This window comes from Telmatherina bonti (assembly GCF_933228915.1).
Source record: "Telmatherina bonti genome assembly, chromosome: 21".
Classification (NCBI taxonomy): Eukaryota; Metazoa; Chordata; class Actinopteri; order Atheriniformes; family Telmatherinidae; genus Telmatherina; species Telmatherina bonti.
In genome coordinates this window covers 13,159,973-13,184,140 of record NC_136630.1, presented here as the reverse complement: position 1 = coordinate 13,184,140, position 24,168 = coordinate 13,159,973, and the positions used below count along the sequence as shown (strand labels likewise).

Below are 24,168 nucleotides of genomic sequence, written 5' to 3'. Positions count from 1 at the left end.
ATCTTGGGTTCAGGACGTAATTATAAATACCTCTCATTGTAAAAAGGTCCAAATTACGTACACACAATTGATCCGTCGTTGGAAAATTGTGACTTTTTTTATTTTTATTTTTTTTATTTAAAATAGTTTTTTTTTGTTTGTTTGTTTTATTGTTTTGGCAACTTTCTGCATGATCAGAGCGCAGCGGTGAAACTCATCAACATCTGTCACAGTCGCCTGGAAGCTAGTCGGCTAATGTTAGCCGAAATCTGCTTGTTGTTGAGAAAGGTTTTTTTTGTGTGTGTGTGTACTTATTAATATTATTATTAACAGTGTCAGTAAATAACCTTGCATTTTCATTACGAACAGCGTATTATTAAGGCGAACTAACATATGCAGGGCTAAAAATACGCACTCACCAAACTAGTATTGCTGCCGAAGCTAATGTTAGCTAAGCCTGACAGCTGCTGGCCTCTATTCTGTAACACTAGCTGGCTGCTAGAGAGGTTTAGTAAGTAGCTTCTTTCCGCATAATAAAACTACAGTTTAGCCGGATACATATAGATTTGTCGTGCAGTATACGCATAGGGTCAAGCTGAGGTTTTTTCTTGTGTTATTTTGTGGTATAGGGACATACAGTACAAGGTAAGTTGAGCTTTCCTAGCCAGGTCCAATGTGGTTTATTGTAGTTGGTGATATTACTCTCTCCTCACAGAAATATGTGAAATGGAAAGCTACTACCAAGACAACGTTTGGAGATGACTTTATGGTGTTTGCTCTGTACTTAGTGTCTTATTAGTTTGTGACAATAAGGGGATCATTACACACACTTACGTAAGCAGTGTACAAGGCTGTTCAATTTATGGTGATAAAAAAAATTAATTAAAAGCTAAAAAGCAGTGTGGTATAGTGGTGTGACTAAAGTAAAGTCCAATGGCAAACAAAACACAAAGTATTTTACCATGAACTCGTTTAGAAGAAACAGGGTCATGGTTTTGTTGGAACCAGGAATTGAGTCCTGAATGAATTTTCAGATTGTTAGTCGACACATTTAGTGTGGCTACAGAGTAGACAAAAACTATTCTCCTATATACTTTTATTGTTAATGACTGTATGCATAGTCTGGTCATTTAAGAACTGATCTTCCCATATGTTCAATACTTTTTAAAGCTAGTTTGAATATTGAATTAATAAGCAGCCAAACCTGAGAAAGTTGTAACCTTCAAAATTGTTACAATGATGAAATTTGTGAGGTTTCCAGTCTGGAAATGGAATCACCTTACTGGAAACAGATGTTTGAGGCAAATATCTTAGGCCAAGGAGTCATGCAGTCTGATAGATGAGAAAATAATGACTCATTAAGATTATAAATGATATGTGATTCGTCTTAAGATTTTAACTTATTGTTGAATGTAGAGGTTCCAAAAAAACACCTTTTCGTTTATGTTGTTTCCTGCAGTAGTATTGTGCAATCTGCAAGCAGCACTTACTGTGGATTTAGCTTTTTTTTTTTAAAATTACTTTTGTACATCAGCTTGCAGACATTTTAGCCCATTTCTGTTCTCCAATCTTTCTGTTGAATTAATGTTTAAATTTCAACATTTAAAATGAGCTTACTTGTATTTTTCTTTAACCAGTCTTCAGTAGAAGGACTTTTGTCCTTACAGTTGTTGTCTGCATACCTTCCATTTTGATTTTCTTTTTTTCCATTAATGATCTGTCTTACCTGATTCAGGTTTAGCCAAACAAACCTTATCATTGTTGCACAAACAAGACTGTGAATTAATATTTAAAGTTTTTTTTAAAACTTTTTTCCTGTTTGACTTGAAGCAAAAATTAATACATTTGTACAGCAAATAGCTTTTTGTTGTTGGCACAGTTACACTAATATCTGTCTTTATTACCATATTAGTTCAAGCTGACTTGCATTAAATCCATTAAATTAATGTAGACCTTTTTATACACATGCATAAAATCATACTAACATCTTTTTCAAGATTTCTCGTGAAGTCCATTATTATCCAGTTGCTGTTATTATTGGAGTCGGCATGAAGAAACGTCGTTGAACGTGTAATTAAACATTACAAGTATTATTTATGGCATAAAGGATATATAAAAAGTGTGCAAATATAATGTTTTATTACCATCTTTAGGAACATTTGCTGCAGGGAAATGGCTGAGGCAGTTGCAAAAGTTGCCCGAAGGGTTAATGCGATAGTCGAGGAGGGAAAAAATAGTCTGGGTAAGTTACCCTTTTTTTTTTTTCCTTTGTTTGTCTCTCATAAGCTGTTTCTACAATCTCCAAGTATATGTATGAAAAATAGTATGAATCTAGTATGGCATGAATAAATACTTCTGACATATTGTTTTATCTCAGATCTTACCAGCAGATGGCGACACAAACTTAAATTTGAAATCTGTTACAATCTTAAACCCCATTGTGTTAATGACTTCTGGATATGTGACTGTTTCTGTATTCATTCTTCAGAATCTCATACTCATATCCTTCTTCTCTGCAGACCTCTCCAACTGTCAGCTGATGTCTTTCCCAGATGGTGTGTTCAAGATCCTGAGTACTGTCTCAGAGAACATCCATGTTATCACATTGGCTGACAATGGGATGAAGGCCATTTCTAGCAAGTTCTTTTCAACTTTTACTCAACTTAAAGGTAAAGTTTAATAAAAGCACATACCTATCTAATTCATAAGCTCAGTGATAAAGATAAGACTTTGTTGCATGGCCTTGAATTCACGCTGTTCACATCAGAAACATTGACAGAACGGCTTCATGTTGTGACAGACGAACAGACAACCCACAACTACTTGTGTCTTGAAATACCTTGCAGAACTTGACCTGCAAGGCAATGTCCTCACCAAACTGCCCGACAGCGTGGGGGAAATGGAACATTTAACCAGCATCAATCTGGCTAATAACAGCTTCTCCATCTTCCCTGATAAGCTTACTGAAATAGCTACACTGGAGAGGATTAACCTTGAAGGAAATAACATCACTGGTAATATGTTAATATATCATGTGTGTATGAAATAAGAAACTGTTAGATGAAAGTATAAATGACTGCTTTAAAATAATTGGTCTTTTTTTTTTTTTTTCCTCAACAGAAATGCCTTTGGAGAAGTTATCAGCCATGCCAGGGCTGAAGTGGCTTAATGTGAAGTCAAACCCTTTGGATGTCAACACTCAGTCTGCTCTGAAGTCTTCCTACAAATTTGACATTTTGTCAACAACAGAGTCCTAAACTATGTCATTACATAGTCAATAGACTGCATGCTGTGTGCCTTCAGGGTGGATGCTCTCAAGTGCCTGAGAGATGACATAAAAATACTTGATGATATGATGCTGTAAAAGAAAGGACAACACAGACCTGTAAAGATGAGTTTCCTGCTGCTGGTTCTCCTTTTGGAGGGATAAAATAGGTCATTCTTGAACACGATTCCTCAACTGTATATTTTAATATCTTACGTATGACTTTTGATAGTATAAAATAAACACGACGTTCTGAAAGCAATGTTTTGTCATCATTATTGTTTCAGCCCAGCCTCCAGCGAGTGTGTAAAGTTTAATTCATGGCAGAAAAAAGCCACGTTAGGCAAATATTGAAGGTAAAAATGGTGGCTTGCACACAGTTCCCATGATGAGTGTTCATTTTCTTGATAAAATGCAACTTTATTTCCTAAACTTTGTCTGCATTCAAACATAAAATATTTGTTAAATTACATAAATTACAGGATGTTACTGGAATGACAAATGAATAAATACAGTTACTGTGATAGTTTGAATACACCACATATTTGATTAAAATAAATAGATTTCACAGTTAACGTAAGTACTAATCAAGTTGTGAAATGCCTTTATTTATAGACAACCAAAGCATTATATAAGTGTGAAAAAAGAGCAAGTCAAAGTGTTTTAAGCTGCTCTTTTTAAAATCTGCATTAAAAAGTGAACCTGCTAAGTGAAAATCAGCTAATCTGATGGTTGGTCTCACAGTTTTAAGTGGCACATTAGACAAAGAACTCTCCAGTAGTCAAATAAGTTAGTCTGTTATGACACAAAGGTGGAATGGGGAACGTTGCAGCATCTTCTAGTCAACGAAAGAAGAACATCTTGTGGCAATTAGACGTGTTAGTGCCAGCAAGGAGGCAGGGTCCCATGCCTCCTCTGTTACCCTATAACCTTCCACTGTGAGTATTTGCTTGTAATATTTTAACGTGGTTTGTGTTATCTTGTTGTGTTGCAGCTACAAACAGTTTGAGAGTCAACAGGAACTCAATCGCTGTTTGTATGATGTTAGAAAAAAGGCAAGATATCTGCTCCACACTAAAATAATTCAGTAGGTATTAGAATCATTGAATAATAGCACATGGTGAACATCTGCTTAGCGTGCCTAATTACATGTTGTGGGTGGGCTCTTGTTGAACTGCATTATTAACTTGATTAAAATATCATTAATAACTAATGAATTCAGTGTATTATACGACAAAGGTAGTACATGCCATATCACAACAGTATCTGCAGACAAGCACTTATATGAGCCTGGAACAATGTGATGCAGGCAGTCACTAAAAAAATTTTGCTTTACATTATTAAAAGATTAGATAAACAATAACAACAAAAACTGCTTAAAGAAAGAGAAAAATCTCTTAAAATGCAGCCTGTTCTATATGAGTAAATTGATTATTACATATAGTGCTGCAGAAAATAGATCCAAAAGTCGGTTATCAAACAGTTGTAGTTAAACTAAAGCAGCAAAAGTCAATCTGGCCACCTAATCCTGCCTTGTTAATTGGTTTACAGCTTACACCAGCCAGCTCCATCTGTTTCTCTCAAAAAAGATTTCTCAAGAGTCACAGCTTACAAAGAGGAAAATGGAACATAAATCTTATATAAATCAGCTAGAAGCCACTCATTGATGTTGAAGAATGCATGAAAGTTATGTGGAGAAGCTGTAATGAGGCCAAATTAGTTATTGATTATTCACAACTCTGTTCCTCCTCACAGAAGAGCTACAGATGACAATAATAGATTTGGTTTCTCATCAATAACTTTATGGGAATATGTAGGGATCATCTGCTTTTCATCTTATACACCCTACAGGAGCTCAGTTCTCTCATGCAGGCAATTAAAAGGTCTCTAACCCCCAGGTTAGGCAGTGCACATGTTTACTCCCTTGCCTTAGTGGTTACCTGTCAGTCATTCTGTAGCTTCTTAGTCCGGCTGAGTTCGTTCGCAGACCACAGTGTAAGAAATACAAGCCAACATGAGCTTCACCATCGAGGAGAGGGGCAGACCAAACACCCAGGAGTACAGGCTGTTTTTCAGTAAGCACAGCTTTTTGAATTAACTACCTGGATTGTGTGTTGTATTATGGTACATAGCTTGTTTTATCAGTGCACTGAAAAGTTCTAGTGTTATAAAGAGTTCTCGCAGTGATCTTTCTCACAAATAAGAGATAAAAGTGAGTCGTTCTTTTTACAGAAAATTCTGAGGGGAGATACATCTCACCATTTCATGATGTACCCATATATGCAAATGAAGCAGAGGTGAGCATTATACGTGCATTCTGTTAGTGAATTGGATATAGCTGTTTGGATACAGCTTATAGGTATACTGGTAGTAATGTTTCCTTGTACTATTATTTAGGATATTTTCTTGTTACAGCGTGGTGATAAAGAAAAACAGAAAAGCAAAAACATAAGATATAAAAGTTCATCATGTGAAAAACAACATCTTCATTTACATTTAGAAATGTTGTTTTCAAGGAACTCTTAAATCATGCAAATATATACGTTTTTTATTAGAAAGACACTGGTATATGTCTTTATTCTGGCTTTAAAATTTATAATAATTCTTATATTATTCTTATCTGATCATTTCAATAAAAAAAAGACAGCTCTGGAAGGTCTGTGCATGAAGAAACAGTATCAAAGCTGGGGGTTTTTTTTTCTGATTTTACAGAATATTTTTCATGCAATTGTGGAGGTACCAAAATGGACAAACGCAAAGATCGAGGTACATTTTTACATTTCATACTCCTTCCCCTTTAACAATCATTTTAGATTTTTGTTCACAATTTAATGATCAGTTATTGCCTCCTTCTTATCTTTGTGCTTTTTCATTTATTTCTTAGATTGCCACTAAGGAACCTCTTAACCCCTTGAAACAAGATGTGAAGAAGGGAAACCTTCGTTATGTGGCCAATGTGTTTCCCCACAAAGGTTATATCTGGAATTATGGAGCCATCCCACAGGCATGTTCTGCTCACTCTAGATGTATTCAAAGAGCAGGATATCTGTTCAGCTGACCAAATGCTCTTTTTTTTTGACAGACGTGGGAAGACCCTAACCACAAGGACAGTGATACGGGATGCTGTGGAGACAACGATCCAATTGATATTTGTGATATAGGAAACAAGGTACTGAAATGAACTGAAGCCACTCATTCAGGTCCAACTGCATGCAGTCTTTTCAGAAATCTGTCTGCTATTTTTAGGTGTGCTCTCGGGGAGAAATAATCAAAGTGAAGGTGTTGGGAACTCTAGCTCTGATCGATGAGGGTGAAACTGACTGGAAGGTCATTGTGATCAATACTGAGGACCCAGAAGCTGATGACTTTAACGGTAGGAGTAACTTAAAATAGATGTTTGTTTGTACCACTAGAAAACATGCATGGTTATCCCAAGTTTTTCCATTACAATATTTTTGCAGACATTGACGATGTAAGGCGACTTAAGCCTGGATATCTGGAGGCAACTGTTGACTGGTTTAAAAGATACAAAGTTCCAGATGGAAAACCTGAAAACCAGTTTGCTTTCAACGGAGAGTTCAAAGACAGGGTACTCTCTTTATCATGTTGTTCCGCTGCTTTTTGTTTTTCAGAATGTCAGATGTTTATGCTTTAATGAAAAAATATTACACATACAGTAAAATGACTTTTTTGCTTTTTTAATCTGATTCATGTATTTTTTTTTATGGATACACAATGACTTTTTGGAAGAAGATAAAAGTAAAATGTGTTTCATTTTCTAGGACTTTGCCATAAAAACAGTGAAAAGTACACATGATTTTTGGAAGGCACTGATTTCTCAGAAGAGCAATGCTGGGGAGTTGAACTGGTAAGTAGTTTGTGTTCACATTTAACTTGTGCTTCCTGATGCAAACATCAGACAATTTGATAGCATATGTGATGAAAGAATTTTTTTTGGTATTATTACTGTTTCCAAACACTTATTAAGCAAATAAAGCAGAACAAAAAGGTTGTGTCTATGAGGTCATAGATACGTGGCAATTGTCTTTAAAGGACCTCAAAATGCCCTCTTACAACAGATAAAGAAGTGGCTATTTGATGCATTTGTTAGGGTAAGCAAGGGGCTTGTATATTAAGAATATTGCTGTATTATAAAGTGGAATCTCTTGGTCTTTGTATTCAATCAGCATGAACACCAGTGTGTCCGACAGTCCATTCTGCTGCACTGCTGGGGATGCAGAGACTGTGGTGAAGTCCGTAAGTTGATCTTAATTTCAAGTAACTGCTCATAGTTTAAAGTTCTTTCATCATTCCTTCTGTAATCTGAATATAAATGGAAAAACATTGCAGCACAAAAAGCCAAAGATCAAAGAGAGTTATATTAGTAAAGTGGTCAGAAAGAGAAAGAGAAATATGTTGTTTTTTTCACTTTGTTACCAGCTGTAGGGTAGCCCTTCTTTACTCATTTTAGATCAAACACAAGCAGTCATTTAATTTTCTTTTCCATAAAACAGAGAAAAAAAACTATTGAAGTTAGTTATTGTAATTTAAGATAAAAAGGTATTTGTTAAGTTAAAATAAATCTGAGTTTAATTACGTCATTTAATTCTCTCACAGGCATGTGCCTTTGGACCTGAAGATCCTATTCCAAGCTCTGGTAGGTGTTTGTTCACTGATTAGTTTTTCTGCACCATCGTCTTTGTCAGTCAACAGAAATCCCATGTTATGTGCTAATTCAATGTCTTTTTCTTTTTGTTTTGTTTTATTGTCAGTTGACAAATGGTTCTACTATGAGAAGTAAAAATGGTCAGCAAGTGAAGAAACTAAAGAAGATGATTTGCTCCATGTCTACGTCACTACAAGAGAAATGCAGAATGGCTTTCAGAAAAGAGTGATGTTGCTTTTCAGTGTCTCCTTACGGATAAATCTCAATCACACATGTTGCAAGTACCCTAATAAACCAGTATGAATCCACCACAGTGTGTTTTGTGTTGATTTCATTGCCATATACACAATGTCATAATCAGTGAAATATGTGCCTGCCTATATATCATGGATTTGAAGTCTTCATTTGACAAGTCTTACTTTAATATTGGAAAAGAGGTAAAGTCATTCCTTTATGGTTTTCTATCCATTAATTAATTTAGGCATTAAACAAATAACAAAAGTGCCTCTTAGCAATGTTAATAAATCATGCGTGTTCCCTGACTGAAATATTGCATTTTTGGATATGTAAGACTTGTAAAAGAAAATAAACCTTATGGGGTGTGGCTGCAGGCTTCAGTTAAACAGTAAACTCCTATAAGCACTATGCTTTTGTGATGTCATCTGAAGCTGTGGACAGGGTAGTTAACAAATGGTTTCTTTGTCTAGTAAGTAGGGGGAAAATGATGATGGTTAATGTTAATAGTAAAAATTAGAAGAGTAAGGGGAAACTGAAATGTAGTCAGTGTCCCTTCTAAAGAAAAACAGTTCATATTAACAATAGGCTACTTGCGAGTAACACAAGTTGATGAGAGCTTTCATGCTCACTTTATTTAAAATATGAGATTATGATAAACTATTCAATCTTACAACACTGAGACAAATTTAGTGTTACATAGAACCTTTTGTTATAGTAACATAGGTCATGATTTGTCTTGTAAAATTTACAACACATAAAGATTTAAGGTCATTAGTTTATCAATGTAAGTCAAGGCTTTCATTTGTTTAAATTTTTACCACTGAGGTGCAAGGCCAGATTATCCGTTGGACATATGGGCGCAGGCCCAGGGGCCCATGCCCACTTGGGGCCCACGCATGGCATACACCAGCAGTTTGGACATGAAATAAAATGTAAATAAAAGCCACATAGTTACACGACAATGCTAGTGTATTGCTATTGATATTGCTATTGAAAACACAACCAGCTGAACCAGGTGACTACAGACTAGTTGCTTTGACATCTCACATCATGAAAGTCCTGGAGAGACTCTTACTGGCTCACCTCAACAAGCAAGTAAACACCTTTCAGGACCCATTACAGTTTGCATATCGTAATGGACTTGGGGTTGAAGATGCAATCATATACCTGCTCCAGAGAGCACACTCTCATCTGGACCATTCAGGCAGCACTCTGAGGGTCATGTTCTTTGATTTCTCAAGTCCTTTTAATACCATTCAGCCTGCTTTGTTATGTGAGAAGCTCCATAAATCCCAGATGGATACCTCCACAACCACCTGGATCTATGACTACCTCAGAAACAGACCCCAGTTTGTGAGACTGAAAGGTTGTGTGTCTGAGATGGAGGTCAGCAGCACTGGTGCACCACAAGGAACTGTACTCTCACCATTCCTCTTCACACTGTACACCTCAGACTTCCAGTACAACTCTGAGTCCTGTTATCTGCAGAAATACTCTGATGACTCTGCAGTTGTGGAGTGTATCAGGGATGGACAAGAAGCAGAGTACAGAGAACTGGTCAGTCAGTTTGTTAAATGACAATCATCTCATATTAAATACCAGCAAAACAAAAGAGATGATTGTTGACTTCAGGAGGAACAAGAATAAACAAAGCACTGTTTCCATCCTGGGAGAGGAGGTGGAGGTGGTGGAGGAATACAAGTATCTTGGAGTTCAGCTGGACAACAAACTGGGCTGGAAATGCAACACTGGCTACATCTACAAGAAAGGTCAGAGCAGACTGTACTTCTTAAGGAAGCTGAGATCGTTTAATGTCTGCACCAAGATGTTGCATATCTTCTATAAGTCTGTTGTGGAGAGTGCTTTGCAGCCATCTGCTGGGATAGTAGCATCAGAACCAGAGACTTGAAGAGAATCAACAAACTGATCAAGAAAGCTGGTTCTGTGCTTGGAGTAACTCTGGAGCCGCTGGAGCTGATTGTCCAAAGAAGAATGCTGCACAAGCTGATGAAGATGATGGAGGATTCTTCACACCCTCTCCACAACACAGTGATGAAACAACAAAGTGTGTTCAGCGAGAGGCTTCTTCAGGTCCGATGCAAGACTGAAAGATACGGAAGATCATTCCTGCCAGCAGCCATCAGCCTCCGGAACAAGACCTCCTCAAATTAATCATTATTATATACTACAATATTGAATTTCCCTTTGGGGATTTATAAAGTATTTTTTATTTCATTTCATTTCATTGATACCACTGGCTGAGAGATGTTAGAAAATGTTGTTTCACAGTGTATCATTCACAATTTTCACAATGTTGCAGTGGGGAAGGGGGCCCCTGAAACACTCTGGGCCCAGGGGCCTGTGCACTTTTAATCCGGCCCTACTGAGGTGTCATCTCTTACAAGCCTCTGGAGCTTGTTGGTTCTTGATATTGCCTTATTCACATCCGCCGGTCAATAGGGGGCGTTTTAAAACCATTTTGCATTTCATTTGCCTCGTCCTAACCCACGAAGAAGAAAGAGGAGCACTCTGATTGACTGTTTCCAAGGAAACCACCAACACTATCGATAACTGGGGCATTGGTAGAAGCTGTAGGTGAGTGAGCTAAACTCGCAGAGTATCCTCAATGTAAAACGTCAGAATATGAAGAAAATATACTGTTGGCATCTTTTAACTATTAATACCTCTATAGTCAAATGCTTGTTAAACGCTGACGTAACCCACGTGACTGTCTACAGAGGGTTAACGTCAGATTTAGCTAACATGTTAATGCTAACCAGCTAAACACTACAATTTTCAACATTATTTCACATTGACGAGCCCAAAACACTAAAACTATAAACACATTTTTGATTTGCGTTACTGACTAGTCGTTGTGAGTATTTTTTTCGGTTAGAACTGATTACACGTGTGAGTGGAGAGTTATGTCACAGGTATCTACTAGGAGGTGATCACCTGCATGATGTCATCCTATGAACTAAGAAACATTCATACTAGCACAATATTTCTTTTGTAAAAGCATGAAGAAAACAGCCGGTTTACGTGAAATATATCTCAGTTTTATATGACAGTAATATAACCCAACGTTTACAATGCTGAAACTATCTCAGTTTATTGGAAACAGCAAAAGAATAACATTTCTAAAATAAAGGAACTTACCTAGATTCTCTCATTTGTTTTTAGTTTTTAATCGCAGTTTTACCTGATCTTGATGCTTGCTAAAATAGTCAAGCAACACAATGTCTGCTTAATCCGAAAACGTGTGTTTTTGTGCAATATTATCAAGAACAGAAAAGTAATGATTGGGTAAAATCAGTATTACTGGTTTAAAATCAGCTACAGTTGCGTTAAAACATTATAAACCAAGTGCACTGTATTAATTATTATTATATAGTAGAAGGACTTGCTTTCTTTTATCCTCAAACCTGATGCAGGGGGAATGTCAAACCATTTCCAAGATGTTTTGATGAATACTTTTAAAAAATGTGGGAAAACATAATAGCAGAGTGAGTAACGTAGTATAAAAGATGAAGACCTCAGCTGGTTTTATCATATAGCTTTTAAGTTTTCCAGAAAACTCTCCATTTTTTGGCAGTTGATGGCAACTAATGGTGTAATTATTTTGAAATTATATTTTTGCAAGTAATATTGTTGAATTGGTTTTTTAAAATAATCTCTGGAAAGTTAACAAACGAACTGTTGATTCTTGTCACAGGCAGACACCGTCAATATGTCATTTTTATTTGACTGGATCTACAGAGGATTTAGTAGTGTTTTACAATTTTTAGGTGAGTACTTCCTCTTCTACTTTCATTCACCAATAGCATAAAAAGACTTTAGCCTGAAGCTTGATCAAAATCAGGGTGCTTAAAGTCGGTCCTTGAGCGCCGCGGTCCTGCAGATTTCCCTGCTCCAACTCACCTGGCTTCCCTTGAATGCATTCAACAGCCAATAAAATTCTGCACAATTACGGATTAGTTTGATTCAAGTGTATTGGAACAGGAACCTGCAGGATTGTGGCCCTCGAGCACCGGAGATGGGCACCTGCGGTGTAAAGTATGCCATATAGTGCTCAGCGCAAAAATCTTAAAAGACATTTATAAAGACAGGTTAATAATAGATTTTTTTTTTTTTAACTTTCGGGAATCTGTCCAGGTCTGTACAAAAAGACAGGAAAGCTGGTTTTCCTGGGCTTGGACAATGCTGGTAAAACTACACTTCTGCACATGCTGAAAGATGACCGACTTGGTCAGCATGTGCCAACTCTGCATCCAAGTAAGGATCATAATAGATTAATTTGAGTATTAGGTGTTTTCTGGTGTTGGCCAAGATTTAGTATTATTTAAATTGTATAAAGCCTTTGGTTCACACATGCTGTATATTAGTGTTTATTTAAAGATGTGTCAGCAACCTATTAAGTGAAGTTAGTAAGATTCTGAAGGAAAAGTGTCATGATAAAGAATTTAGCTACTTTATTTATCATTTATGGTAATGATTTATATGTAGAGCCTATTAAATTTAGTGAGAACTATTTTTTTCTTTTAAACTGAATAATTGACATTATTTTTTACAAATTAAATGATATGTTTTCCCTCTGAATTACTGTGATATAATTTGTTTATACAGAATTGTTTATAATATTCCTTATTAGTTATTTTGATAGGGTAAGTGAAATATCAAGTTTCTATTGTACTGTTATCATTCTTGTCTTTCTAGCATTTATTCTCAGTGTGCAGTTTAAAATGTTTATGAGTCAATAACTGGGTTTTTAATTTGTCTTACAAAGCCTCTGAAGAGCTGACAATTGGTGGCATGACATTTACAACATTTGATTTGGGAGGACACGTGCAAGGTAAGATTTGCCTCCATTACTGCAAACAAAATGAAAAAACTGTAGAAAAAGCTATATATCTTCTTCTTTCCAAAACAGGTTTTGAAAAGGCATCAATTCAGCATAAAATTGAACTCCTATAGTACATGGGTGTTTCCTACTTTGTTATATCACTCCATTTAGTCACTGATAAGAATTAAAGTTGGCTATGAATGTTTATTTATTGTGTGTTAAAGAGGAACAGTAAGTGGGTTCAGAAGGAAACTTTCCTACTTGATCACAAGTTCATTCCATTTCTGCTGTTGATCAGGAGCATAGAAACACACAGACCTGACTTCTCCTGTGGAAACCGAGCTTCTTTCTGGTATATTCTCAAAGAAAAAAAATTAGGGGTGGGATGCGATAAACAAGAGGACAGAGAGCAAGAGGACAGAGCTTCTAGTGTTATCTTTTATACTGGGGAGGAGCTTACACAGCACCTCACGGAGAGTAAACTATACATGGTTTCATGTTACTCAGCAAAAGTCTCCAATATCACCAGAAAAAAATTGCTAAACTTGTTGCTTTGTGGCCTTTTTTTTAAAAAAACAGACTCACTAGAGGGGTCTGAAAAAATACTATATATAGCGCCAAAGATACTAAGTCAGTTACAGGTTTACTGTGCACATCAGTATAATGGGTGAACCAACAAATTGTGCACTGACAAACATTCTGCGATTGAAATGCATTGATTTTTTTTAATGCATTAATTTTTCTGTTATTACTTAATTATAATTATCATGTTAAAGTCCCACCCCTAAAAAAGTCCTTCAGATCTGCAGAAGGTTGTAACTTTTACAATGTCCTTTCCTTTCTTCTTCACCTTATGTTAACATTGTGTCTAGATTCATCACAGTCTTACCAATCAAACTGGCTGCCACAAGGTGTCCCTGTAAGCCCTTCTGTGCTGTTCTGTTTCTGCTCAGAAAGAGCTCTGAGTCTGTGATATTCTTGACAAAAGAGCAATGCTTTACAGACAGGATGTACTGCCAAACATAGGCTGTGCTAGTGATACCAAAGATTTGCATAAGGAAAGATACTTTTTTTATGCAATTTTCCTAGATTATAGCTACTTAAAAAGCTCTTCATTTTTTCAAAATTGATAGTTTATTAACCTAATTTCCTTACATTGTGCCAAGACACTTAAATTTGACTGAAGGTGAAATTACTGTCTCCAGATAATTTAAAAAACAGTTTGTGAAAATGGTGATGACTGTGGTCAATAAAGTAAAATGTATTCTTTCAGGTAAGAGAACATATACTTTACCATAGTTCTAAATGAAATATTACTAATAACTGTTTATAGAATAAGTCTTGAGCATTTTTCCCAGTGGATGATAAAACTGCTCTGTTATAAACTGCAAAGACAGCTAATTGACTAATAACATCTCCTCTGTTCATAGCTCGACGAGTTTGGAGGAACTACCTGCCAGCTGTGAATGGAGTTGTTTTTCTTGTTGACTGCGCTGACCATGACAGACTCACAGAATCCAAGAATGAGCTGGATGTAAGAATAAATGTAGCCGCTCTAATTTGTAAACACTGCAAAACTAACTAAAGATTGACTGATGATGATTCTGCTTCTCTTGTCAATTTTTAGGCTCTCCTTGCTGATGAGACCATAGTGAACGTACCAGTGTTAGTGTTGGGTAATAAAATTGACCGCCCAGAGGCCATCAGTGAAGGAGGACTAAGAGGTGCATTTGCTCTTGATGGTCAAGTCACTGGAAAGGTAAGCATGTCATGAGGACTTCCTTTTTGAAAAGACTAAACATGTGACGGTGCTCAAACTGGTGCATAAGAAGCATCATCCTCATTCATTGTCACTGTTATCAACAGGGAAATGTTTCTCTGAAGGAGCTGAACGCTCGGCCCCTGGAGATTTTCATGTGCAGTGTGTTGAAGAGACAAGGCTACGGGGAAGGTTTCAGATGGTTATCACAGTACATCGACTGACAAGAAGGAATCCAGTTTAACCACAACTGTCATGTTACCATGAGACATGACAAAGACTGTCAACCAGCTGACATTTTAAGAACATTTCCTTTTTAATTGTTAAATTCCTCTATGCAAACTTAAAAAAATGGTTGCTGGTAACCTGCCCTAAATGGGTTATTAATGTGAACCAGTTGCAAGGCCTGTTAATCACCTTATTATACAGGTAGCCAGACATCTTGTAAGCATGTGGATATGTATGCTTTGGTGTTGCATTATTTATTACCGTACTTTATAGATCAGCTGCTTGACTTTGAATCGAGGATAAAACATACAGAGTTATGGGGTTGTGGCGTTTTACTGAATACTTGCTGGACTTTTAAATTAAGATGGCTGATTTTAGTTTTTAAGGCAATAATGTAAAGAAACAAAGACACCGAGAGGATTAATTTAGTTGATTTAATCAGATGATACCTCTGTCTTCAAAGCATAAAGCCAAAGATGTTAATGAATGTGGGGGAGGGATAAAACTGGGGAGGTGAGCAGAAAGATAGATTTGACTTCAAGAAGAAATCTTCTGAGCTGAACCTGAATTAAAAAAAAAAAAAAAAAATGTCACGTTCCTCTCACGAACCAAAAAAGAAGACAAGGCACTTATGATGGAGTCAGATCGTACAACGCCCTGATGAGAATTGTAAGACTGCATGGCTCATTGTGAGCATTTCTACAAATTGACCAACTCATTTTTGGCCCAATATCATGTAGCACTTGTATTTAAGGCAGCTAATGTAAAAGTGTGTTATTTGGACTGGAGTGTGTGCTCTTTTTGGGTTATTCAATGTGGATTCCAAAGATGACACATTCTTCCTGATCTCAGCTTCTTGTATTTGCCCTTGTTTGATTTATCATGAAGGCAATAATAATAATAATAAGTCCTTAAATCGCAGAAAGCAGTAAAGTAGAGTAAATAGCTGTACTGCACAGGATACGACTACACTCCGCTGCATTTACAAATAAAAAAGACACGTGTTTATCCTTGAGAATATGTTAGTATTAACTAGCGCTGCATGAAACAGAGTTCCATCTTGCTGCTTATAGTTGGTTGTGGTTTATTTGATATGAATATGGGTTAAAGTAAAAGTAACAAATTGTACATCAGTCTGATTTTAAAAGCTAAATGATATGTAATGAGTATTTTTGTTGTACAGGACTAATGAGGTTTAAGTGCTGCTAATGTACTCTTTGATTATCTGGAAAGATAGGAGAGTGCATTTTTAAACACACTAAACTGTGAATTAATATTCCTGGCTTGTTACCTCCTTTGGGAGGGGTGCATGAAAAGATACTTAGATGTTTACAATGTTTGAATATTGTATCTTTATGAGTTTCAAAAATAGACATGGAAGGAACATGTGTGATATTTGTACCATTTACTGCATATTATATGAACAGGGTTACATTGCTCTCTGTATCGAGATATAAATAATTTGTATCAGAGATATCTAATATATGAAGAATTTTATACAGGGACGTGTTCATTGAAATATGTTTTAGTCTGCATGTTTTTCTCTTTTCTTTAATCTGTATGATGTACCAGTTGCTTAACTGTAAACTATGTATAGTACAGATGTAAATTCTTGTACAATTATTACCTGTAAGGTGGCACAATAAAACACTGGAGTTATTTCTAGCTGGATATTACCCAAATTAATATTTTCATTGAGAATATGTACTAATAGTTTCAACAATTCATTAAAAAAGTGTTTTCTATTTCTTTTGAATTTCTCTCAATAGTTTTACCATATATTATTATTATTATTATGATTATTATTATTTATAATCTTGTGGACTTGTCTGTGTATGAAATGACTAAGTCAGCAACAGATCCAGACATCAGAGGTGAAAATAGACCCATTTTTTCTTCACCAGTCATATTATTGACACTTGATCCTTCAACAATATGGAATCTTATTTTGATTCAGTGCACAGATTTTTTTTATTTATTTATTTTTTAAATTTTTTAACAAAAATGAAGCCACCATTCTTTAATCTGGAAGGGTTTCTGACTCGGACATGTAACTGTTTGCACAACTATGTCAAGTGGAGCTGCTGTGGTTTCCATCAGTGAGATTTTTGCTCTCAGGCTGGTAGAAAAACTTTGATGCCCATGGAAACTTCAAATGCCTAGCTTCTAGTACTGTTCAAGTTAAATTATCCAAGTAACTCCATATTTACTGGGTTTAATATTAATTTCTACTGCTATGTTTTTGAAAGCATTGCACATTTAAGACTATATCTAGATTTCTCAGATTAGGATGTTAAGTCCAGGGTTCACAAATTCTGTCACCCATACTGGTCTGTTGATTTGTCCAATTGCATATTATGCTATCCATCATATGTTAGGTACTAAGCACTTTGGAAATCAGCTTTTTGGTGCAAAAACACTATTTTTACTAATAAATTTGGAAAAATGCGGCATGCACTTGTATTCAGCTATGATTTCTGGTATGTTTTTGGTGCTATTACAGTTGCAATATTCACCTGGTATATCTCTACAAGCTTTGCACATCTACAGGAAGAAATTCTTCCCCATTATTCTGTAAATTAGCTCAAACTTTGTCAGCTGGATGGAAAGTTTCTGAAGGACAATTTTCAAGATTTTCCACAGACTCTCGGATAGATCATGTTCTGACTTGGATTGGGCCATTTTACAGATGCATTGATCTAAACTAGTGCAGTGTATCGCTGGCTGTATGTTTCAGGTCACCGGAAGGGAAATCTTTTGCAGCCTCTAACAGGTTTTCTTCCACAACTGCTAAGTTTAGTTCTATCCAGTCATCTTTCAATTGATTATGGCTAATTACCTTGTCTGAATTTAAGTAAACCAATTTACACTGCATTACACTGCTTCCCACCACAAGGAGGATTGTGTGTTTAGGATGATGTGCAGTGTTAGTTTTCTGTAAAACATTGCCTAAAAAAATAACTTAGGTCACATTTCACCAGAGAACCCTATTCCATCCGTTTGCTGTGTGCTATGTGACTTTTGGTAAACCGCATGTGTTAGATGAGTGAAGTGCACATCTGATATACAGACTCTATTTTAAATAGACGCTAAACAAAAATAGTTCTTTTCCAGTTTTGTTGTCTCCCACTTTGTCTTAAAGTTTTAATGTTAGCTTTATAACAATAAGGTATTAATATTTTTTTTCTGTCATGCCAAGTCATGCTCCTAATGACTAGCTTTGCTACTTGGAAAGTACGTTGGAGCAGTGACAATGGGAATGTCTGTTACACATGTGCTGGTAATGAAAATACTTTTCAGAAGAGCTGCTTGTTTCTGATTTATTTGGTATAACTGAATTTTATCCTGTAATTTTTTTGCTCTTTGTTAGGCTCATTGTCTCAACACAGCAATATGTTGGCCTCTGAGCTATCTGGAGTTTGTCAGCAAAAACTCCTTTCAAGTCATAACAGGCGAGTTTCATAAGTTACTGAGAGCGCTGATCATCTGATGCTCATTAGCGTTTTTTTAATCTAGATGAAAAACATAAGGGATCACAGACAGGAGTTTCATTGGTAGATGATAAATAGGGGAACGATTACCTAGTTTTCCTCTGAGTCTGCAAGTAATGCAGCCTCACAAACAAGTGTTGAGAAGAAGCCATAAGATTGACTGTAGACCTAATCAGTTTGTGCTGCCTTGGGATCAGTATCAATATAGATAGAACAACTCTTTATGAAATGGCTGTAGCAGTCTGAATTGTCCAACTCAAAGGTATCCCCTGAACTGAAGCAAGTTATTCATACCTGAGTAAGTTAAAATAATAATTTATCAACTATCTGTCCCATTTAATAAAAAAAAAAAAAAAGAAAGAAATGACTATATCCTGTATGTATTAGCATTTGATTTGGCTTAAAATGCTTGTTATGATAGTAAAAAAAAAAAAGTCTATATACAGTTAAACTCCGCTAAAGTAACGGATTTTAGATAAGATTTGCAATTGCCTGCTGTCCCCTGCAGTTTATACTTACAAAGCTTTATGATTCCTGTGCAGTGTGACAGAGGCAGTCATTTCTGTGGGAAAAATAGGAACTCCAGCTACAGAAAATATTCAGCTCTTCACATTTTGATTGTCAGTGGGATTCCTGCAATGCTCTCTTTCCCTCTTACTGGAAATAATGGCTGATCTGAGTGTAACCCACGTTCTTGCACATTTGCTATCAAACAACACTCTTGGATTTGTATATTTGACAGCGATCGCTGCAATGTCCATGTTAACATCCTGGGAGACTACATTGGGGAGGGTGGGGGGAGCAGTTTCCCCTGAAAAGCTGGCAAAAATGGATGATGGAGATTCCAGTGACGGATCAAATCCTTTTATTTTTAAGTTATTTTATTCTATTTAAAACAAAACTAAAAAGATCATCTTAATCAAGAACACAAAAGTTACACAGTTACTTTACGTCATTTGCTAGTTAATAAAGCTGATCTCTGATGATGATTTTATGAAAAGATGTTACATGTGCGCACTTTTGCCTTTGTGTAAACTCAAATGCAATTTTAAGCATTAAACACCATGTGTCTTTTGGTGTTGGTGCCATGAAGCAGCATGTGATTCATATAGTGCCATCTGGTAACAAACACTGTGAACTTGCACTTTCAACCAAGAATTCAGCATTAAGGATGAGAAGTAGTAGACCTTAAGTTTCTTCTCAAAGTAAAATAAAAAACTCTTTACAGCTACAGTTTGTTTTTGGGATACCACATCATAAAATGCTGCTCATGGACTTGATGTTAGGATTCTATTGAATAAGATTTACTCTTTTGTTTTGTGAGATTAGATTATCCAATGTTTTTTAAGCACCAACAATCATTTGCACTCATTAAAATGCTGCAGGAGGGGTTCTCTGAGGTTTACTACATTCATTGCTACCATGAAGTTGTTGCATCGTCCTGTGTTCATTCGAAGGGTAGTAAAGTTTAAATTGCCAATATAAATGGTTGTTGGATAATCTATTAACAGCTACAAGCAATTAACAGCTATACTAGTTATTTAGCTGCTGTGGGTAAGGTGTAATTATTGGTGGAGCCATTGATGCGACGCGTGATCACTTGTTGGGACTGTTCAGTTAAATTTTTTGCAAGAATTGCAGATTTAACTTAGTCTGACCAAAAAAAAAAGTTGTGGTCATGCCTACAATCTTTGAATGTGATTCAACTTGTGATTTACATTAGCTTTTTTTTCTGTCATTTGGTGGTGTGACAGTTGTTCCAGATCCCTTACAGCAAGAATTTGGCCCTCATAAATCAGAACAATAGGTGTTCCAGATTTGGTGTTTTCCAGACTACGCAGAGAGCACAGACCTCTGTATCCCTATCTCCCTATAGCAAAGAATTCTTTAAAAAAAATTCTTGGATTAATGGAGTGATCCAGATCAACCTTAAAATCTAATCTCTTGTTCCTTTTTCCATTTCTGAGATTTTCTAAAAATCCATCCACAATATTTTGAGTTATGTTGCCGACAGACAGACAGTCAAACCCAGCGCTGCACAACCTCTGCCCTGGTGGAGGTAATGATATCGCTTCTTGTGTTTTAAGCTGTGGTCTTAATTTACAATCCATGTTTTTTTCTTTTCTGAAATCTATTATGAATATTTTATCCTCCTTTATGTCTTTATATATATTTCAGCTATCAGTTAATAAATTTTTTATATGGATTCATTTTCTTTCATTTGATATATTTTCTCCTAATTACATTTGCATAGAGAAGACAGTCAACTCAGCTTTAGCTTTAAATGCACCTAAGAGCAGTTTTCTTTCTTTATTACAGGCTACCTTAAAAAGGGATTCTGTGGAATACAATTTAACTTCTAAAAGACATGGGATTATTTCAGAAAAAGCTTAAAGTCAACAGTTTGGCTCCATTGCCTTTATTAGTAAAGTGCTCAGCATAGAAGTACATTCTTACTTAATAACATGCAATACTAAAAACAAACGCTTGGCCTACTAATAGCATGAACGAAGACACAGGATCAATAATTTTTTTATAGAAAAAAAAATACAGTGTGAATCCAAGTAGAACTTAAAGTAATGCACATTTTGAGTTTCCTTTCTTTTTTCCTTTTTTTTTTTTTTTAAATAAACATAAAATACAGTATCTCAAGCTGCAAACTCAAACAAAAACAGTATGTGGCACATTCTTTACCATGATTTTAGAGTTAGCATAGGACAGCGGCGTCTACTGTGGGTGCAGTTTGATTCCTCATGTACCTGTGGCTCATATAGTGGCGTGTGTATCTGTTCAATTCAGATCATTTTAAACTGCAATGAAATGCGGTGCACCTCAATTGTAAAGGCTTGAAAACATAGTAACCTGAAATCCTGTAAGCCTGCTTTTACTCTGGATCTATATACATAATTGATTTTAAAAACACATATCTACTGAAATGCTTTCAAAAAACAGTTTGACAGTTTAGTAGATATGCTAATTTGTATCTAAGGTTGAAAATTTACATCACTATTTAATGTCTTTATTTTTATTTTTTTTACCAAAAGATACTTTTGGTTACCTGTCTCTAAACACCTAATGCCTCCTGTTTCAGGCTTTTAACAAGATTTTAGATGCGGCAACAAGACGGCAACAATGAGCTGAAAAGTGTGCTCGTCGTACGCAGATAAAGCTTGTCATAGAGCACCAAAGCTGTAAAGGAGAACAACAAACTCAGATGATAATGCTCTGTAGGTCTGTCAACGGAGCTGACCCATATGTTGCCATGTATTCAGAGATTTAAAAACTGAAACAATGCGAATCAGCTAGCCTAGTAACAAAATCGGTGGCAAAACAACCTGCCTGATAGTGGCTGTAACCGAATGCCCACACTAATCCCTACATAGTATCCTATATAGTGGTTACACCATTTTCTATGGGTGTCCAAATGCTGAGTGAGAAAAACGTAGTGCACTCAAAATGACCCACAATGCATCATGAAAAGTAGTGAGCAACAATGGTCACTAGACGGGTTAATATAGACCATAATGCATTTTAGTTAGGAGCTCAAAATGGTGCAAGTGACACAAATGTCAAAGCAGGTTAAAAGAAACAACTATAGACCTTTAATTGTTTATCCTTGGTCATTGAACAGATAAGAAAAAAAAAAAGAATTAAAATACAATATAAGGAAATAGAATATTTTCCAATCAGTTTGGATTGGATTTGGTATGATGTTTTGTGGTTGCTGTGATGACAGCTGATGGTCACGTGATCTACCACAAGGAGAAAATAGCCAGCTGTGTGTCTGAATCGCCATCAAATTAAGTGCACTGTATAGTGGGCTATATAGCCTCACCCTGTGCGGTAAATGAGGGGTTAGGGACTAGTGTGGACATTCGGGCACAACCATTGTGTAGTTTTATGTAGCTCTGACACAGTATGGAGACTGGACCTTTGGGAGTGTCCTCAGGAGAAACTGGAGCATTGACAGCTGGTTCTAGGTAGGCATTTCCTATTTAGATGCTCTGTTGGCAACTGTTTCCCTTTTTTACATCTTTAGGCAAATCTAAGCCAACCATCTCCTCAATTTCACATTATATTTTTTTTTACCAAGACTGGTATTGATTCTAACCTTCTTCAAGAAAAGAAATGAGCTTATCTCCTAAAGTGTCAAACTGTTTGTTTCATGTCTGATCTCTATTTGTTTCAGTGGGACGGATGGCGACTCTAATACTCAAGCAACTGTTTACACAATTCAAAATTACTTGTAATCTCTATATGCATAGATGGCGGTAAGACAAGATAGGAATTTTGGTGGACTTTAGCTACCTATGGCACAAGTAGTCAGTGGCTACCCCTTTTCAGGACAGAAATACACAAAGCTCTGTTGCTCAAAAAACAGAGAATAGAATGAAGCAATTACACTTATCTATGACAAAAGGAAAAAATAAAAACAAAAAACAGCTCATTGTCATATCATTGGACCTGCTAAGCACCACAAATCTCACCAGAGAAATTCCATACATCCCCAATCAGATCCCGCAATCTTTTCCCCGTAGTAGAGAGCCATGCTTGTCAATTTTCAGGCCAGGTGCAATGCTCTCTTTGTGGTGTCAAACAGTTCTACCAGATGTATCCTCCATCATCTGCCTCACCCTCCTCCTCCTCTTCCTCCTCTGCTTCCTCCCCATTGTCCTCTGCCTCCTTTTCTTCTTCATCTTCCCATCCCACTCCACTCCCAAAATCTCCAGAATATCCAGCTACTTCATCTGGAAGAGGATAAATGGATGTTAGTAGTCAATAGAAAGAAAATAACAACTTTTTTTGTTCGCTAGTTGTTTTGATAGTTTGGATTTGGCCGGTGAGACTGAACTTTGAACTGATGTATCTAAGAAACTACACCATTAGATCATGGAAAATGATAGTAAGGTAGAAATACTTTAATGTAACTTGAACCAAGTACATTATATCAGTTCAATATTTTGATAAAACTGGTGAAATGAATGTGGTTATAACCCTTACTGTAACTGTTGATAGTAGTGAGTCCACTTTACTAATGGCATGAAATAAAGTAAGACTGTTAGTTTACCATATTAACCCAATGAAATTAATTCCTACTGGTCAAACAGCTTTTGTATTGCGATAATGCTTTCAAAATAGTATTTTCTACCTGGTGAGCAGTGTGGTAGTTTCTATGTAATAACCACGAATCAGGGCTTTAAACATGCAAATGACTTGTTTCTAGTTTATTTTATGAAATTAAATAACTATGTTTATGGATTTGGGGCTTTTATTTTATTTTATTTTAGTAAGCCAGTTATATCTTATTACATTGTATTTCTCTATTTAATATTATTTATTACAAGGCTATTACACAGCTATTACAGCCTATGGCCAGCTGTAATATAAAACTCTACCAAAAACTACCTATATAGTGCATATAGATAATTCCATATTATTTATGTACTTTTTCAGGAAGAGGTGAAACATGATGTGCTTTACCATGTATGCTAGGCAAACACTTCCATAGAGATGTCTTAAGGTCAATATTTTATCATTCTGTTAAGTGACGTCGTTCTGAAGTTTTTACTAAGCACTTTATTCTGGAGTTGGTCAAAGATATAGGAAAAGAAGTTTAAAAAACCCAGGAAAAATGCAACAAAATTTAGTTTCTAGAAAACTGTGTCATGAAAAGGAAATAATTTTAACATTTTTTTTAAC

At 36.0% G+C, this 24,168-nt stretch overlaps 4 protein-coding genes across 5 annotated transcripts in view; 3 read left to right on the top strand and 1 right to left on the bottom strand.

Annotated features, from left to right (window-relative positions):
* Positions 1 to 217: 217 nt before the first annotated feature.
* lrrc20 (leucine rich repeat containing 20) lies at positions 218 to 3,496 on the top strand. 2 transcript variants are annotated; one of them, XM_079260936.1, is made up of 6 exons: positions 218 to 624; positions 1,977 to 2,049; positions 2,133 to 2,221; positions 2,499 to 2,648; positions 2,826 to 2,993; positions 3,100 to 3,496. In XM_079260936.1, the coding sequence occupies exons 3-6, from the start codon at positions 2,152 to 2,154 to the stop codon at positions 3,234 to 3,236; spliced, it is 525 nt and encodes a 174-aa protein (XP_079117062.1). In that variant the 5' UTR covers positions 218 to 624; positions 1,977 to 2,049; positions 2,133 to 2,151; the 3' UTR covers positions 3,237 to 3,496. The 2 variants fall into 2 exon arrangements, with proteins under 2 accessions (XP_079117062.1, XP_079117061.1); XM_079260935.1 differs by lacking the exon at positions 1,977 to 2,049.
* A 1,762-nt stretch (positions 3,497 to 5,258) lies between these two features.
* On the top strand, positions 5,259 to 8,045 carry ppa1a (inorganic pyrophosphatase 1a; the record flags this gene model as incomplete). The annotated part of the gene is made up of 11 exons (XM_079260408.1): positions 5,259 to 5,319; positions 5,477 to 5,541; positions 5,957 to 6,010; positions 6,129 to 6,248; positions 6,327 to 6,413; positions 6,491 to 6,617; positions 6,706 to 6,833; positions 7,027 to 7,112; positions 7,432 to 7,501; positions 7,862 to 7,901; positions 8,017 to 8,045. The coding sequence occupies 11 exons, from the start codon at positions 5,259 to 5,261 to the stop codon at positions 8,043 to 8,045; spliced, it is 867 nt and encodes a 288-aa protein (XP_079116534.1).
* Positions 8,046 to 11,866: 3,821 nt separating this feature from the next.
* On the top strand, positions 11,867 to 14,994 carry sar1aa (secretion associated, Ras related GTPase 1Aa). Its single transcript, XM_079261016.1, has 6 exons — positions 11,867 to 11,935; positions 12,303 to 12,422; positions 12,934 to 12,999; positions 14,421 to 14,524; positions 14,618 to 14,749; positions 14,857 to 14,994. Exons 1-6 carry the CDS (start codon positions 11,878 to 11,880, stop codon positions 14,971 to 14,973), a joined length of 597 nt encoding a protein of 198 aa, XP_079117142.1. The 5' UTR covers positions 11,867 to 11,877; the 3' UTR covers positions 14,974 to 14,994.
* Positions 14,995 to 23,070: 8,076 nt separating this feature from the next.
* The window catches only part of LOC306771787 (testican-2), a gene marked incomplete at both ends in the record, with an annotated part of 47,293 nt that continues 46,195 nt past the window's right edge, over positions 23,071 to 24,168 (bottom strand). The window contains one exon of the mRNA XM_079261104.1: positions 23,071 to 23,216. Coding sequence (XP_079117230.1) covers positions 23,071 to 23,216 — 146 coding nt within the window. The remainder of the gene's footprint in view (positions 23,217 to 24,168) is intronic.

Bases quoted from the DNA above. Each gene is read 5' to 3' on its own strand.
- sar1aa (XM_079261016.1), top strand. From the start codon at position 11,878: ATGTCATTTTTATTTGACTGGATCTACAGAGGATTTAGTAGTGTTTTA. The intron at 12,423-12,933 runs GTAAGGATCATA...TGTCTTACAAAG, and splicing joins TGTGCCAACTCTGCATCCAA to CCTCTGAAGAGCTGACAATT. The intron at 13,000-14,420 runs GTAAGATTTGCC...CTCTGTTCATAG, and splicing joins TTTGGGAGGACACGTGCAAG to CTCGACGAGTTTGGAGGAAC.
- lrrc20 (XM_079260935.1), top strand. From the start codon at position 2,152: ATGGCTGAGGCAGTTGCAAAAGTTGCCCGAAGGGTTAATGCGATAGTC. The intron at 2,649-2,825 runs GTAAAGTTTAAT...AATACCTTGCAG, and splicing joins AACTTTTACTCAACTTAAAG to AACTTGACCTGCAAGGCAAT. The intron at 2,994-3,099 runs GTAATATGTTAA...TTTCCTCAACAG, and splicing joins TGAAGGAAATAACATCACTG to AAATGCCTTTGGAGAAGTTA.